Source organism: Cucurbita maxima, unplaced genomic scaffold, assembly GCF_002738345.1.
Source record: "Cucurbita maxima cultivar Rimu unplaced genomic scaffold, Cmax_1.0 Cma_Scf00008, whole genome shotgun sequence".
Lineage (NCBI taxonomy): Eukaryota > Viridiplantae > Streptophyta > Magnoliopsida > Cucurbitales > Cucurbitaceae > Cucurbita > Cucurbita maxima.
In genome coordinates this window covers 1,684,672-1,701,936 of record NW_019272024.1, presented here as the reverse complement: position 1 = coordinate 1,701,936, position 17,265 = coordinate 1,684,672, and the positions used below count along the sequence as shown (strand labels likewise).

Below are 17,265 nucleotides of genomic sequence, written 5' to 3'. Positions count from 1 at the left end.
AAAAAAAAAAAAAAAAAAAAGAAAGAAAAAGAAAGAAAGAAGGTTCGTATTTGAACCTTTTAAGATTATCATCGAACAACAAAATTCGAGGGAAGATCACAATCAATGTCTTGTTTGATACACAAAGGATGGAGGATTTACTTTCACATGCTTAAAATTACAGCATTTTGTACTCAAATAATCACCATAAGGCTTACAAACACAAACACGAACACGAACACGAACACGAACACAAACTCACAAGAAACAAGTAATCCTAAGAACTCAATTCTACTTCTGTATCGTTTACCTATTTACACAACACACACTCACACGCAGACAATTTTATCAGTGTGGCACGAATAAACCAATTTGAAGACACAGACAAACAATATGAGGAGGATAAACAAAGAAAACAGCAGGCAGCAGTACAAGGCACACATCAATCAATGGAGAAGAGAAAGCGCACCATCTTAGGACGACGATGGCTTCTCATCTCTTTCCAGATAGGCTGATGGAGCTGACTTTCATGGGTGTAGCCACAACCAGTGGGGCTTCTGGAGAATCCGAGACTGCAAACTTTTCGTGCATGAATCGGCTCTCGACGATGGATTCATCTTTCAGCACAATCTTGTAGCAGTAACAGCTCTTGAGTCCTTGCTGATTCCGATAGCAGTCATGTGCACTGTTCTTTACCTGATGGAAGTCCCATATCACACTGAACTTACCTACTGTTGCGACGAGGTGATGCTCTTGCTTCCCGCTTTCGGTGACCTGAAATTCAATGTCGATAAAAGATTGTAAATTTGTGTATGAACCTTGCAGTCTAAAGTGGCAAAAGAAAGGAAGCTCAAACGAGGGAAGTTCCCTGTAACAACAACAGAAGCTATGATAGAATAACCACCATAACACGAACATAAACCAAAACATTAGTCATGGATCTCCAATGACACCGATTCTTCTACCCCATTACTTCTCTAAGTTACTAAGAAATTGATATCACATGATTGTCAAGACAAGAAAACCAACCAAGTCAGCGCAAAACAGAGCAAGATTCAAGCATTCAAAGTCAGAACAAGTTTTCTTACCCAAGAGAAGTGGCCACCATGGAATCTGTTGTCTGTTCCAGCCAAATGGGAATCCAGAGGAGTCAACTTCAGCAATCTCGGAGCGGGAATCTTGTTGCCCATACGACCACTGAACCCAGTCTTCGTGTTGCCATCTTTATCAATGAATAACACGCAGATAAGTATCAAATAAGTATCAGTCGTCCCCAGAATCCACTTTCCATCGTGAGTAACATCGACATGAGTAATAGGCGAACCGAGCCCAGGAAAGGCCGTCTTCGCCTGTCTCATCGACGTCTTCGAATACAGCCTTATCTTCCCATCAACTGACCCAACAACAATCGACCCATCCCCTGTTGTAGCGAAGCATTGGAAGTTCGTCCCTCTTGAAAACTGATGCCCCTGCGCCCAGTTCAGAACCGGTGAATTATCAGCAGCTCCACCAATGTTCTGAACCATGCCTCTACGGTCTCTCATGTCCCATTGACAAAGCCTATTGTCGTCCAACCCCAAAAAAGTGGATTCTGAAGGATCCAATTGTGACCCTTTGGTGTCGTTTGTGATGTCCCTCATCGTAATATCTGTACCATCCTTTTCAAACTTCCATTCTGTAACAACTTTCCCCGTCTCTATATCAAGCTGCTGCAGCCCTGATGCGTGGGGTTTTCCTTCCTTCAATGGACTCATGAGAAGCATGTTCGTCTCAGCCTTCATGAGAAGACCCTTCTTCGGTGTCGATCGACTAGAGTTCGGTGAGTTTCCTGCACCAAACTTCAACGAAATCCCCTTCCCATGAATTCCATGGCTTAGATTCCTATAAACCTGAACCCCAGAATCGTTCACCAAGAAGCTGTTATCCAATGCCCCTAACGTCAAGCTCTGTACGCCTCCATTAGCAGCCTCCTCGAACTCCTCTATCAAGTCCTGTTTCGTCCTCACTGAGGAGCTGGGGCTCTTCCCGAACTCAATATCCGCGTTTTCCCAAATCGAATCATCTGCCACTTCTGGCTTCAACCACCCAATAAACTCCTTCCCGTAAATCTTGACCTTGTTCTCCTCGGTCGCTTCAAGCCCATAAACATTCTCAAACAAGTAATCTTGGAATTTGGTCACGAAGTCCCGGTACTGTTCATCGCTAGGGAACTTCAAAGCCCACACACCTTTGTTAACAAAATCGACACGCCGCTGATCACCAAACATCTTCAATTGCATTTCTGTCGAAACCAGAGCTCTGACCTTCGCCCCCACTTTGAGTATCCAACGTAACTGGCCTCTACCACCCGACGAATTGGCTTTATAAGCGTCATAGTCGTCTTCTTGATCGTCGTCGCTATCTCCGTCGACATTCGCCGTCTTGAGAAAAGCGTAGAAAGTGAGTTTCTCAGAGACGATCCACTTTGCACGGGGGGTGTTTCCACCGATGTGAAGGTAAAGTTTCACAGCGTTGCTGGCATTGGGTATCTGAGAAGGGGAAGAGGAGCCATACTTGAGCTTAAGAGCTTTGAGTTTGGCGTCGACATCATCAACTGCAGATGCTGTACCGGTCGATTTGGCGCTAGAGATCGATTGCGGCTTCAATACTTCATCAGCGTCTTCGTATTCTTCTTCTTCATCATCCTCTTCCTCTTCTTCCTTGTATTCATCGGAGTCTGAAAGTTCAGCGTCCTCGCGGCTCTGCGCAGTACCCATATACGTGATCTGTTAAGGGGGAAAACGAAGCTTACAATTTCGGGAACGAATTTGGGGAATTGGGAAGAGGAAATCAGGAAGAATTTCAAGGAATTTGATCGCGAAGATGCGAAATTTTTCTCTTTAGAGATTTTGAAGCATAGGGAGCCAAATTCTAGGGCTGTTTAATTAGTCTGAAAAATTCAGGTTTGTTGGTTTGAGTAATTATCGTGTGTGATCAACCTTACACGGTCCGCGTACGTCTTACGCTTACTTGTGGACTAAGAAAACATAGATGCTTTTAGTTTTTTATTTTAATTTAAATTGGGTTCTTCATTTTGAGAATTGATTAAAGATATTGTCACAAATTTTGAAGAACAGCAAACTGAGAAACAAATTATAAAAACAATAGAATCTCAAAATATAGAAAAAATAGTCTTTAAGTAATCTACCTAAGATAGTCTTCAGTTAATCTACCTTCCAATCTAAATTTATAGAAAAAATGAAAGAACGTATAAAAAATTTATCCTAATGATGGCGTATAAGATCGAACCATAAATTTTCTTCAATTGTATTCAATAAATTTCATAAAACAAATGTATTTAGTTCACTCCCATTGAACATTAACAGCATAATTACCTGAGAATTCTATAAAATTGCTTAGACATCAACAACCTAATTACAAATTATTCAATTCCCATTAGACATCAACAGCATAATCATTTGAACATTCCATATAATTGCTTAGACATCATCAACCTAAAAGTAATTATACTGTAAAACAAAAATCAATGCATTCACCTATAGAGGAGTGACTGTGTGCCAACAGCCAAAGATGAAACTTGTTGCAGGTTTTGCAGCTACAAGGCATCCCGCGCAGCGGTTCTACGTGTGATGGCGATACCGTCAACTCGGGTCCAGTTATCTTAAAATGCTGAAAGGAGAAAAAATGACCATTTTGTTATTGGCAAGTGATAAAACCATGGTACCATAATTCGGTGTATTGTATTGTAATAGCTCAAGTCCACCATTGCTAGCAAATATTGTCCTCTTTGGGCTTTCCCTTTTGGACTTCCCTCAAGGTTTTTAAAACGTGTCTGCTAAAGAGAGGTTTCCACACTTTATAAAGAATGTTTTGTTCTCCTCCCCAACCGATGTGGGATCTCACTCGTATTGATTTAGAGCGAGTAAAGGCTCTCTAAAACTTAGTAGAGATGGATCTAGCATAAGAGTCTAATAATTGAGGCTCCATTGTATATTTGAAAATTAAGCTGGGAGATAACATTTTCAACTATTGATTTCTTTGTTTTCTTTGTTATGGTATCTACTTTTTATGAGAGTATTTAAAAATAAAGTGTCGAAACTTAAAAAGAAATAATTCTTAAAAACTTCTTTTTGTTTTTGAAATTTGTATTAGAATTTCAATGTTTACTTAATAAAAAGGAAGACTAGAGCAAAAAATGGTGAGAGGTGAAAAAAACCAAATGAAACGAAAAACCAATATTGCATATCAAGAAGAGATAGATTGCACCTTTCGTATCCAAGCTCGGTCTGCTCTCTCTCCCAATTCCTCTAGGTTGATCTCTTTTCCATGTACTAGTTTCTCGATGCCTTCATCTAGCACGGGTAAATAGATTGTACAAAAAGGTTGAGTTTATCAAGAGTTCATAAATACAATTAAAAGTTCACAACAAGTTAACAGAGACAATTTTTGCATGACATCTTGATCCAACCTCATCAGGGGAAGCATTAAAACGAGCCACAAGGACATAAGAAGAACTATCAGAAATTCCACATCTTTTTTAAAGACTCTGTAATCTGCATATGATTAAGTCCAAAGATCACTCGTCCATACCCACAAATAAATTAAAAACAGTCTGCAATATCCAAGAAGTCAGAAAGAATTACATACTTTGAACCCGAATAATTGTACAGAGAATCTCTCGACTTGGATACAAGTGTCTTATATGCGGCCGCAAGCACCGGGAAAATCTGTCTTCAATTATTTATAAAGGAAATATTAGAGAACACTTGGGCACAATTCAAATCTAAAACATACAAAAGGGTGGGTGGGGGTGGATTTCATAAGCATATAAAATAGAACCATACAAGAGAAGCAGTGAGAAATGCAACTTCCGGTTCCAGAGTTCCAGCTTCCGGTTCAAGAACAAATACAATAGTACCCATAAATCATAATTCAATTCAAACCACCATAACTTCCACAAACTTCTAAAATCAAACACAGACATCACTGTTCAACCACTAAATTCAAGCAATACCTCTGGCACTTCAAAAACTGAAGAAATCCCGTACCGTATTCATCAGAAACTAACAATTTTATCCAATTAGATCGATCACATTATGCTAAAAACACAACAGTTAAATGCATTACACCGAGATCTCCCCCATTTCTTGCCTCACTTAGTTCAAGCATTTCCTCAAACAGTTCGCGGATCACCAACAACAAACGTCCGGGGAGAAAAAAAAGATCAAAATATCGAATCCACATGATTTTCAATGTTGACCAAATTTTCACCTTAAAAAATCTAGATATAACAAGAGAGATAGATAGTACTTGGAATCGGTGACGTCTATGAAAACAGCGAGAGCTATACTGCTCCCGTCGATCTCGAACGACTTTCATGGCTACTCTGAAGACACAGAACACGCCGTAGGTTTCTTCCACACTGCGATGGAGGTACGAACCAAGATGGGAAGTCGACCATTGAGAGATTTGCTTAGGGTTCATATCTGATTGCAATTTGCGGCGGGAAGAAGGATCTGAATACGTGGATTCGAAAATACTCAAAATAATATTTTACCTTAAATAATACTTTTGGCAAAATTTATAAGAAATTTGTCCAAAATTTAGTTTTAATATAATTAATTAAAAATGTAATAACTATATTTAAACTTGTAAATCAACATGAATAAAATTGTAAAAATACCAAAATATTAAAGATTAAAATGTATATTAGAAGGTGTTAATATAACACATGCGGAAGCAATTTGAATCTTAGACACTTTTAGAACATCAATTATAGTAAATAACTAATACGTTCATAAGTATTAGCTCTGATGTTGGTCCGTAAGAAGACCAATGCTAGACAGAACTTCACCCCACTAATAGTAGTGAGCCGTGACTAGCTCCTAGCAAGTGATTCAAGATCACAGTAATGCCTACCAACTTCGTTGCCTTGGGTACGAATGTGATAGCTTTCTCTAGACTACGAATTCCTTCCAACGAGCTAAAGGCCCTACGGCTACCTTGTTACGACTTCACCCCAGTCGAAGACCCCACCTTAGGAGCAATCGCCAAGTCTATGCATAATACTATGTGTTAATCTGAGGGCTAAAAAGCGCGGTGACTTTAATGAGTTTGAATACTAACTTTTTGTAGTTCAAATTCTTTTTTCCTCACGAACTGGTTTCGAACCACCACTAGTGTCTTCTCCACTATCCTCCGGCCTTAGAACGAGATTGTGGAATCCAATGAGTGACTAAACTTGAGAGGGATTTTGTATATATGAAAAGAGTGGTTGTGAGAAGTTTTTCTCAAGGTTTTTCACCAACAAAAAGACATTTCATGTATTATGATCACTCTATTTATAGAGTCGTGTTTGCATGTTCATGCAAATTTGAGATCACCAAATTTTGACACTCAAATTTGTGGGGTTTATTTGGCAAACATGCAAGTTTGGTTGACACCTCAAAATTCCACTAACATAGATTTTTCTATTAAATGAAGTCAACATCTTGACTTTCTTCATTTTGATTCAACAATCAATTTGAATTATTTATTTCAAATTGAAGTAATTTTAAATGATTAATTAAACTATTTAATTAATATTTAATATTTCGACACATATTTGATTAAGATATTAAATTTTATTTAAATATTTCAGATTCTCTATTTTTATTTAATTCGTAAATAAAACAAAAATGCGGTTAAATATATCGTATATATGTAGCGCATTCTCCCTAATTTGAATTCAAACACTTCGAACTCACTCGTCACACTGTTCTATGGTTTAGTCCGATATGAGCTAGCAGAAGAACCTAATGGACCTATAGATCATGGGCTCCAACGATCCAAGATTAACCGGTTAAACTCATTAACCTTGTTAACCAACATTCGTTAACTACTGAGACATTCCACTATAGCCTAGTAGTTGCACTCACCTCACTATAGATATATTTCTGTCCATTTGATATAACCATGATTAGTAAGTCGATCCTTCACCGGTTGTTCGTAACTAGAGCTGGGTCAATTTATCGTTTTACCCCTGAAGTTACTCCTTGTTTCTTATGTCTCACTTATCCTCTAATGAACAATTAGTTTGTGGTCCAACCAGTAAACCGGATCCCTCTCAGGCCAATGAGAGGGTGGGACCCTTTGTTTAAGACTTGGAGTCAGTACTTAAGGGAACTACCTCTCTTCTATCCCTAAAAGTGGGTAGGAGTGAATTCCATCTTACACCCCCGTCCTCAGCCATTTACCCAGTCTTGCCCTTGAAATGGGAGGCCTATTGAGTTGGCGAACTTGAGTCACTCTTACCCATGCAAATCTAAGGATAATTCCAAATAAACAGAAGTTCATGGTTAGCTCAGGATTAAGATCGAGTTACCTAGGTCATCGAATGAAAAGAAAATCAGTCTCAACAGTAAACGACTTATAAAGTGAGAGTGATTTTCTTCATGGTCCGATCTTATGCAATACTCATTGCATATGACGCCTCCACTCACATATCTCCACATGTACAATTTAGTGATCACATTGTTTATATCATATACAAAAGTGGGGCGCATCCATAGTGTCCCTAGAATAAGGTACTCAACCTTATCCTTATACTATAGATCATTTTGACTATATACTTGAACTTGATCTACTCTTATGTCTTTACATTTAGTTCAAGTAATCATACTATAGCCAGAGTGTTCTTAGTTCATTGATCGTAAAGTTCACTTTATTCAATAACAATCTTTACTGAATAAACAACCATAATAACTTTATTGAAAATAGAATATGTTTTTGTTTACAAATTATGAGTTTTAGGACATAAAACTCAACATATTCATCTATGTAAAATAATAAGATAAGCTCATAAGGTATGCAACTATATACTATACGAAAAATTTTAATTTAATTAATTGCCTAAGTGAATATAGTTTAGCAGTAATACATAAATGAACCAAGACCACGCAGCAATGATCAGAGGATAGGACGATTAAGAATTGAACGATTTTTTGAGAATTTTCTTAAGATTCATGTGAATGAGGATAAAACATGTAAAAATCCGTGTTAGTATGTGGGGATTGGTCTTAGAAACATAAGTAAGTAACTTCATCATGTCATAGAGAAATGTCGTAGCCATTAGGTGTTTGCCGATTGCTTCCCCGTCCTAGCCTCTAATGTTAGTGATTATGAGTAGACTACTCGAACAAATGCGACGAAGAGTGGTTTTTCCCATTTTATGCCAGACAGTTTTAAGAATGAGTGATTACTCTTCTCCGACTCTTATCACCCAATTGAATAGCGGATAGCTAATGTAGCACTTTTCATCATTTCTTTGCATGTATCTGCAATGATGGGTAACGTGACATGACGATTTCGAGTAGCGTTTTGTTTCCCTCTTTGTGAACACCGGAGTGAAGTTTTCTTATTTGTTCTTTGCTACTTAAGAGTAATAGTAAAGCAATATTATGACCGAAACTCGTTTGAAGTTCATTATAATTGACTTCATGCAGCCATTACGGGTGTCAAAATACTCTAAACTCAAGATTTCTGTTATCGGTGGGCTTAAACCGTTATAGATGATATCAAAGCCAGACACCAAGCGGTGTACCAATGAGGACGCTGGGCTCCCAAGGGAGGATGAATTGTGAGTTGCTACATTGATTGCAGAGTGAAACGAAGCATTCCTTATAAGGGTGTGGAAGCCTCTCCCTAATAGACATGTTTAAAAATCGTGAGACTGATAGCAATACGTATAAAGCAAAAGTGGACAATATCAACTAGTGGTGGATTTGGGCTGTTACAAATGGCATCAGAGCCAGGCACTAGACGTTATACTAGCGAGGATGCTGAGCTTCCAAAGGGGATGGATTGTGAGTTCCTACATCGGTTGTAGAGGAAAACGAAACATTCCTTATAAAAATGTGAAAACTCTCCCTAATAAATGCATTTTAAAACCGTTAACTTCAAGTAAACACATTCGATGAAAGTTTATATACATTCTTTTAAGTATTTATTGGTTTGGCAGCACCCAAAGCATCCAAATTAAGAAATAAAGGCTTGATCTGACATAGTAAATTGAGCCTTCAGTACAGCAGTTTAATTTAGACCACAAACAGACAAGTTTTGTTCATAAAATGGGAGACCAAAAGGGAGACACTGCCAATTAGACAAAGTATTCAGCCATGAGGTTGCCACTCCTTATTTGCAATATCAAAGGCATTGGCATTTAAATTTATGTGGATAATCCATGTGAAGGTAGCCAAGGAAGAACATGTGACAGCCAAAAGTCCGCATGAAAAGGTTTGAACAACAAAAGATTCTTTGACTGTCCTTGTAGATGCCAAACTTCTTCAAGTTAGTCCAAACTTGATTGGTTAGGTGCATAGACAATTTGTGTCAGGTTTGACTGACCAAAAGGTAATGGAGGCGTGCAAAGGATTCCTTGGACTAGACCGAGATCGACTCTCGAGTGCAAATATAGAAGGGAGCTTGCCTGTAAGTGTATGACCCAAGCCCACCGTTAGCATATGTTGTCCGCTTTAACCCGTTGCGTATTACCGTCAGCCTTACGGTTTTAAAACTCGTCTACTACATAGAGATTTCCTTACCTTTATAAGAAATGTTTCGTTCTCCTCTCCAACCGATGTGGAATCTCACAATTTACCTCCTTTGGAAGCCCAACGTCCTGGTGTCTGGCTTTGATACCATTTATAAATATTCAAGCTCACCGTTAGCAAATATTGTCCGTTTTGGCTCATTAAGTATCGCCGTCAGCCTCATAGTTTTGAAGCGTGTCTACCGAGGAGAGGTTTTCACACCCTTATAAGAATGCTTTGTTCCCCTCTCCAACATATTTGAGATTTCACAATCCACCCCCCTTGAGGGCCCAACATCCTCGTGAGCACACCAACCTGTGTCTGGCTTTGATATCATTTATAACAGCTCAAGCCCACCGCTAACAAATATTGTTCGTTTTGGCCCGTTACGTATCGCCGTCAGCCTCACAGTTTTAAAACATGTCTACTAAAGAGAGGTTTTCACACCCTTATAAGGAATGCTTCATTTTCATTTCTAACAGATGTAGGATCTCACAATCCAGCTCCATTGGGAGCCTAACATCTTCGCTGACACGCTGCCTACTCTTTAGCTCTAATACCATTTGTAACAGCCCAATACCACTGTTTAGCTCTAATATTTCCAACAAACATATTGTCCACTTTGACCCGTTACATATTACCATCAGTCTCACGATTTTAAAATGCATCTACTCGAAAAAGTGTTTGATGAACAAGATTGGCCTCTACATATAAACAAACCCCTCTAAGCCAATTCTCAAGGCAAGTGAAGAACAGAGAAATCATTGAAACCAGCAACCTTTTGAGCTTTTGAGCTTGTTCCTCCATGGATCCAAGAATCTCCTTTTCAAATGATTTTTCTGACACAAAACAGCCATTTAAGCTTGAAAACATGTACAGAGAAGCACCTGTTTCTTCTGATTTTGAGTTCACCGTGAAGAACAGATGTATGATACCAGCAGATGAGATGTTCTTTCAGGGGAAGCTGCTGCCATTGAAGAACAGCTCAAGGAATCTCTTGGTTAAGACAACTTTAAGAGATGAGCTGAAAGTGAATGAAGATTGTAATGATGTTTCATTTCCAAAGCTCACAAACACTTCTGCAAGCTGCTGGAAGCAGAAATTTGGGTTCAAAAGTTCTTCAGTATAAATGCTTTAGATTTGAAGAGCCACCCACATTTTTATTCTCTTATATATATACTGTTGCTGTCTTTTGTATGCATTTCTTGCTCCAAATTTTAACCCAAAGAAGCCTTTGATTATGCTTGAAGCGAAGTAGGCGACGAGTATCGATGGTTTCAATGGGCACCGATCACTTTGATGCCTTCGTTTAAAATAGTGAGATCTCACATCGATTAGAGATAAGAACGAAACCTTCCTTATAAGGGTGTGAAAACCTCTCCTTAGTAGACACGTTTTAAGATGTGAGGTTGACGACGATACGTAATGAGCCAAAGTAGACAATATATTGTTAGCGATGGGCTTAGGGTGTTACAAATGGCATCAGAGGTAAATACTGGACGATGTGTGATCTCACATCAGATGGAGAGGAGAATGAAACATTCCTTATAAGGGTGTGGAAACCTCTCCCTAGCCGACATGTTTTAAAACTGTGAGGGTTACGACAATGCAATGGGCCAAAGCGGACAATATATTGTTAGCGATGGGCTAGGGGTGTTACAAATGGTATCAGAGGCAAATACCAGACGATGTGTCAATGAAGATGCTGCCCCCAAGGGGGTGGATTGTGAGATCCCACATCGGTTGAAGAGGGGAACGAAGCATTCCTTAGGGTGTGGAAACCTCTCCCTAGTAGACACGTTTTGAAACTGTGAAGCTAACGACGATATGTATGGGCTAAAGAAGACAATATATTGTTAGCGATGGGCTTGGGGAGTTACAAATGGTATCAGAGGCAGATACCAGGCGATGTGTCAACAAAGATGCTGGCCCCCAAGGGAGTGGATTGTGAGATCCCACGTCGGTTGGAGAGGGGAATGAAGCATTTCTTATAAGGGTGTGAAAATCTCTCCCTATTAGACACGTTTTAAAAAGTAAGGCTTATGATGATTGTAATGGGCCAAATGAGACAATATTTGTTAGCGATGGGTTTGGGCTGTTACAAATGGTATCCGAGCCAAACACCAAGTGATTAGACACGTTTTAAAACTGTGAGACTTACGATGATATGTAATGGGCCAAAGGACAATATTTGTTAGCGATGAATTTAAGCTGTTACAAATGGTATCCGAGCTAAACACCAAGTGATGTGCTCAGCGAAGATGCTGACCTCCAAAGAGATGAATTGTAAGGGTGCAAAAATTTCTCTATAGTAAATGGATTTTAAAATTCATAAGATAACCTAGCCTAAAAAAACAAACGGCTCAAATATAACAACGATCTTCGATTTTTCTGGCGGGGACACTGAAAACCCTATAAAAGGGAACGCTCATATTATTGTCGAAATCTCCGAGTTACAAATTTCTGGGAATTAGAGATCAAATTAAGAAGATTGGATTTGGAATGACGAGCAGTTTCGCGAATCAAAGAGGGTCCCGATCATGGGCCACCGATGAGGAGTTGCCAGTGTCTAGTGGGGTTCCGATTCCACCCAAGAAAAAATGGTCAAATGCGATGCCTCTGTTCATCGCTCTCGTGGTCATAGCAGAGATTATCTTTCTGGGTCGGCTTGATGTGGCGAAAAATGTAGCCATGGTCGATTCATGGACCGATTTATTCTACCACTCGTCGTCTTCCCGGGCAATGATCGGTGGAGATGATGGTTTACATTCCCGGTTACTCGATGGCGATCGGATCTCGGAATTGAGGACTTGCGAGGAGTGGTTGGAGAAAGAAGACGCTGTAACGTATTCTAGGGACTTCCAAAAGAAGCCGATATTGGTTTCTGGTTTTGATGAGGTTTCTTTTCTTTTGTTCTTTGTTTTTTTTTTTTTCGGTTTCTGCATATGCTTCACTTGTTGATTGTATAATAAGATGTCCTATTTACTCGTATATTCTTATGATGTACTGCATCAATATGTTACTAAATCTACTGTTAGGCTTTGTACTGCATCGACTTAGAACCCCATGTAATGCTAGACATCATGTATTGATATCATTTGATATGCAAATTTTCCGTTCCATGTTCAATTTTCGATTTACAGATTTATTTTTGCATGTATGGAGAGAGTTCCTATATTTCTTTTGTCAATTAGGAGCTTAGATGTTGATACCAAGATAGTTTCGTGCCATGATGCTTGGTAGGAATTGAGCTTGAATGTGCAATCCCGAAGTATGGGTCCTTAAAAGGTCAAATTCTTCTTTAGTTCATGGCTCTGAATAAAAGAAAAATAATCCAACAAGATCCTTTGATATGCTTCTTCCCTCTCATCCTTGTTAGTTACAAGAACAGGCAAACCATATCCTCATTCATTGCCATTTTGCTTATTTGGGTTTGAATGCCATTCATAAACACCCTCGGTCTCTCATGATGTTTGCCTATAGACATTGAGAATGGACCTTATTCAACTTTTTGAAGGCTCTTGCTTCTCAAGGACAACCGGTAACATTTGGCGAAGTGTCTTAAAATCCTCCTTTAGCAAATGTGATAGTCAAGAAACATTAGATTTTCAAGGAAAAATATGAGGATGCTTTGAATGATTTTCTTAGGTATTTTAAATCGCCCAAAAAGTTATGTTTGAAGGCCTCGTGAAAGATTTTCTCCATTTTCCTGCTATAAATGTACTGAAACTCGTTAATTCATGTACAGAATTCAGAGTGACTAACTAACTATTCTCATGTCGAGATTTATTTCATGTGGTATTTAAAGCTCCAAAATCCTAATTCTTATGTTTTTGCACCCAAAAAAAAAAAAAAAAATCTAAATCCTAGTTAATTGTTCTCTATAGGGGAGGAAATCTTGTGCCGTAGGATGTGAATTTGAGGTCCATCCAAGTAAAGATTGGGATGCTGCTTTTGGTTTAAATCGTCAGAGTGGAAAGCCTTCAATTATTCGATCCATGGAATCATCTCTATATTATCCAGATAACAATATTGCCCAGGCACGACGGTGGGTAAGCACAATCTCTTTTCTTACCATTAGTTGTTTGTACAAAACTTCCCCTTTCTTAGTAGCAGCAACTTTAATCTTTACTTCTAGGGTGTTTTTTTCTTTTTATTTTTCTTTTTGTTCTTTTTTTATGAATAGCTTTTCATTCAACACCCAGGCAATAAAATATTTGGGCATCCGTGTCATGCATGATAACAAAAATCATGCATGGTTTGCTTGTTTTCCATAGTCAATCTGAATGAGTGCTTGAAAATATTACCTAGTAGAGGAAGCTGCCAGTTTGATTACCCATGCAGGAAACAAAGGACTTAAAAGGAACGCTGCCAGAAGGTTGTATGTTATGGGTTAATTGGGTTATGATGCTTCATTGGAAGTTAGTTGGGAGTAGTAGTCGTCAAAGGGAGAGATGGAAAGGAGGGAGGTTAGTTAGACAGAGAAATGTGGAAATAAGAAAACCATTCTTAGTTTCAAGGAGATGTGGGTATGGTTGAAAATGGAAATGCTGGATGGAAGTAAGATTGAGTGATGTGGAAGAGAAGTTCGAGATGGATTTTGAGGGGATGCAGAGGGCATTCAGTTCCTAGAGTTTGATACAAAAGTTATCATTGATGGAGAGAAATATCAAGATCCTCATGGAAGGGATGGAGCAGTTGGTTTAAGAACACAATTTGTTAGAGAACTATAATGTAAGAAGTCTATGTGGTCCCAAATGCGAGGGTCGAACTAGTGATATGCAAGAGTTTTCCCAGGAGAAGAGTGAAAGGGAAGCAAGGGCGTTGTGGTAGGAATGCATATTTGGTAGGCTCGTGTTCTGATCTATTAAGAGCATAGCGATTTAGTTGCTTTGAGGAGGCTAGGAAGCTTTAAAAGCTCAGTCATTTTGAGTGCAAAACATTGGCATGTTTCTATGCTCAATGGACGTAGAACTATCAAAGGTTAGGCTGAATTTAAGAATTACAATACAATTTCGCAGTCATGGACCATCCCAAGAAATATGGCCATTTCATGCTTTTTTAGACATTCCTGTACAGTTCTGATTGTAACGAGGTCTGTTCAAGAGAGTTTGTGGTTTTCCTAAAACAATTGATCACTTACGACAAGGATGGGGTACTTCTTAGTTCCCTTTGGTTTTATGTATTTAAGTTGCACGGTACATAGTTGAAAAGGGTTGGAAGTATCATCCTCAAACTGATGTCAGTTAAGAGTCATTTATTGATATGTGGAGACAGACTTCAATGTTCTACTTCTACTCTGCTTGGGCTAGTTTTTGGGTCAAATGGTTACTGTACAGAGAGTCTTGGTACAATAATATGCAGCAATTTTTAATGCATGATATACATTGAGACACAAAAGGTTAATCGGACTTAAGCACATAGTTTTGAAAAAGAAAAGTGAAAGGTTTTTCTTCCCTGAGGTGTGCAAGGAAAATAAAAATGTCCTATGTAATAACATGTAGTATAAAATAATAAAATTTAAAACTTAGGGCTTTTTTTATAGATTGTTTAAACTTCAAAGATACATGATTTCAGAAAACATATTTCTTTATCTGACAAAAAAAAATGCATCTCTTATTTATTTTAAAAGATAATAAAATAAATGGAAACTGAGGCATGTCATGATGTGCACCTCTTGCATTGACGAGCACCTAATGACTAGGTTACCATTCTTCAACACAGTGGTTAGCAGTCCACTTTGTTATGAAACCAGTATCACACTAGTTTCATTTGCTGACCAAGTGTTTTTAGACCTTGATGCTGCTTTATGATGATCTGAAGTTTCATTTCATCCAAGCACCACAAAAGATGGAAATTATGTGGATAAGAAACCCAAAGAGGTGGAGCCGGTTGATGGAGATTTGGGGTCTCTTGAGCTTAGGCAGACCTATCACCAAAGATTATTTGCAGACAAATTATAAATTGGTTCCGAGGTAATTGGCTATTTTCCTGTCATTGCTAGAGTGGGTGTGGACATGGTTGCTTTTTCGTTTATGTTATTAGATGATGCTAGAATTCACATATTTTTCTTATGTCCCAACTTTAATCAATGAAAGGCAGCCGGATGATTCCTATTGCGTTGAAAGATGACTCTCAAATTTGGAAATACATTTGATTGATTTGTTAGTTTTGGGGGTTTGCAGTTTCTAACCTCGAGGCCCTAATTTAATGGCTAGGCCAAGAATTGCACAATACCTCATTGGGAGTCCTTTGATTACATATGGATTGCTACCTTTAATTTCACTTCTATGATAATGTCAGTCAAGATTGGGTGGGGTAATGGATATAGCTAAACTGCTAGTTTGTTCTGCCTAGAAGAAAAGAGCTAGAAGGGTTCAGTGTACTGTACGGTATGGGTTGAGATAATTGGAAATCTGTTATAATGGTTGGCCTGGCTGTTATAGCGTTACAGTTAGTTTGTTGTCATAGGAATGTGGTGGTTAGTTTTGAGAAGCAGTCACTGTAGGGAGGGATCAGAGCTCGGACGAAGGAGGACATGTAGTCACAACAAAAATGAGAGTTCAAGCCTCTCGTAAGCTAGGGAAATAAAAGAATCACTCTCAATTCTTATTAACCTCAGAATGCTCTAACGTAAAGCCCAGTCCATGGAGCATGGCATCCACAAAAGTGAGTGCAATTTTGATTAGTAAGTGGCACCTCATCATAAGGTGCAGAGAGTCCAAGGAGCTATATCCTTAAGCACAGTGATCTTATCCAACCGAGCACTCACAGCAAAGTGGTGATGGCAGGACAACTTCTTTTTGGAGGACTGATCATTGGATCAGAGACAAGCCCTTCAGTACAAATTTCCCCCGATTATTTGCTATTTGCTGAAACATAGAATGCTTACCTAAAGTTTGGGTCACAAAAAATAGCTCCTGCATTTTGAACTTTTGTAGAAACCTCAAAGTAAATGAAATCACATGGTGGGCCTCTCTTTCCCAGCTAATTCCTTCTGCTATCCAACCACCACCAAGAACAGTTGGTTTAGAATCTCGATTACAAGGGCTCCTTTTCTCAAAATATGTGGTTTCATGCCTTGTCTTAGGGAATTACACTCACTCCAAGGAACTTTACAAGAAGATCTGGAAAGATCTCTGCCCCAAATAGATCAAATTCCTCTGTGGCAGATCAGCCACTCATGCCTAAACACTTAATACAGGTTGCTACGAAAATGACATTGGGTTATCTTTCTCCCAACTGTTGCTGTCTTTACAAGGAATCAAGGGAGTCTCAAAGTCACATTTTTATTCATCGTTCCTTCAAGAAAAAAAGAATGTGGGCCAAAGTGTTTACAGCTCTCGGATGGAGTATTGCACCACCAGCAGAATCCCTTGATTGGCTTCATTTGTTACTGATAGATCATCCTTTCAAGTCTATAAAGAGCACCTTTGTGGTCCTTCATAGTGAGGGTAGCTTTTTGGAAGATTAGAACGAAAGAAACTTAGAGGATTTTCCAAAACAGAGAGTTCCCGCTGGAAGATTTAGAAGCTTCTCATTTTACTGCTATGTGTTGGTGTAAAAATTTGGTTTCTTTCAATAGCTACATCTTAAATTCTCTCTTAACAAATTGAAGAAATATTTTATAATCCAGTTTTAACTTTCGTACCATTTCATTTAACGAGTGAAATTGTGACCTATCCAAAAAAAAAAAAAAAAAAAAAAAAACCATCTA

General features: G+C 38.6%; 3 protein-coding genes and 1 long non-coding RNA gene across 6 annotated transcripts in view; 2 read left to right on the top strand and 2 right to left on the bottom strand.

Moving 5' to 3' along the window:
* Window positions 1-101: 101 nt before the first annotated feature.
* On the bottom strand, window positions 102-2,921 carry LOC111482893 (protein CYPRO4-like). The gene is made up of 2 exons (XM_023128921.1): window positions 1,068-2,921; window positions 102-753 (listed from the first exon to the last, which is right to left on the bottom strand). Exons 1-2 carry the CDS (start codon window positions 2,733-2,735, stop codon window positions 472-474), a joined length of 1,950 nt encoding a protein of 649 aa, XP_022984689.1. The 5' UTR covers window positions 2,736-2,921; the 3' UTR covers window positions 102-471.
* Window positions 2,922-3,345: 424 nt separating this feature from the next.
* Window positions 3,346-5,428, bottom strand: LOC111482899. 3 transcript variants are annotated; one of them, XR_002718279.1, is made up of 5 exons: window positions 5,290-5,428; window positions 4,623-4,710; window positions 4,448-4,532; window positions 4,246-4,331; window positions 3,346-3,648 (listed from the first exon to the last, which is right to left on the bottom strand). It is a non-coding gene; the product is annotated as an uncharacterized LOC111482899 (long non-coding RNA). The 3 variants fall into 3 exon arrangements; XR_002718280.1 differs by having other exon boundaries at window positions 4,627-4,710; XR_002718278.1 differs by having other exon boundaries at window positions 4,448-4,710.
* Window positions 5,429-10,353: 4,925 nt separating this feature from the next.
* Window positions 10,354-10,677, top strand: LOC111483202. Its single transcript, XM_023129352.1, has one exon. It carries the CDS (start codon window positions 10,354-10,356, stop codon window positions 10,675-10,677), a length of 324 nt encoding a protein of 107 aa, XP_022985120.1.
* A 1,231-nt stretch (window positions 10,678-11,908) lies between these two features.
* Window positions 11,909-17,265, top strand: part of LOC111482907 (glycoprotein 3-alpha-L-fucosyltransferase A-like) — an 8,532-nt gene continuing 3,175 nt past the window's right edge. The window contains exons 1-2 of the mRNA XM_023128937.1: window positions 11,909-12,446; window positions 13,436-13,596. Coding sequence (XP_022984705.1) covers window positions 12,051-12,446; window positions 13,436-13,596 — 557 coding nt within the window. The 5' untranslated portion in view covers window positions 11,909-12,050. The remainder of the gene's footprint in view (window positions 12,447-13,435; window positions 13,597-17,265) is intronic.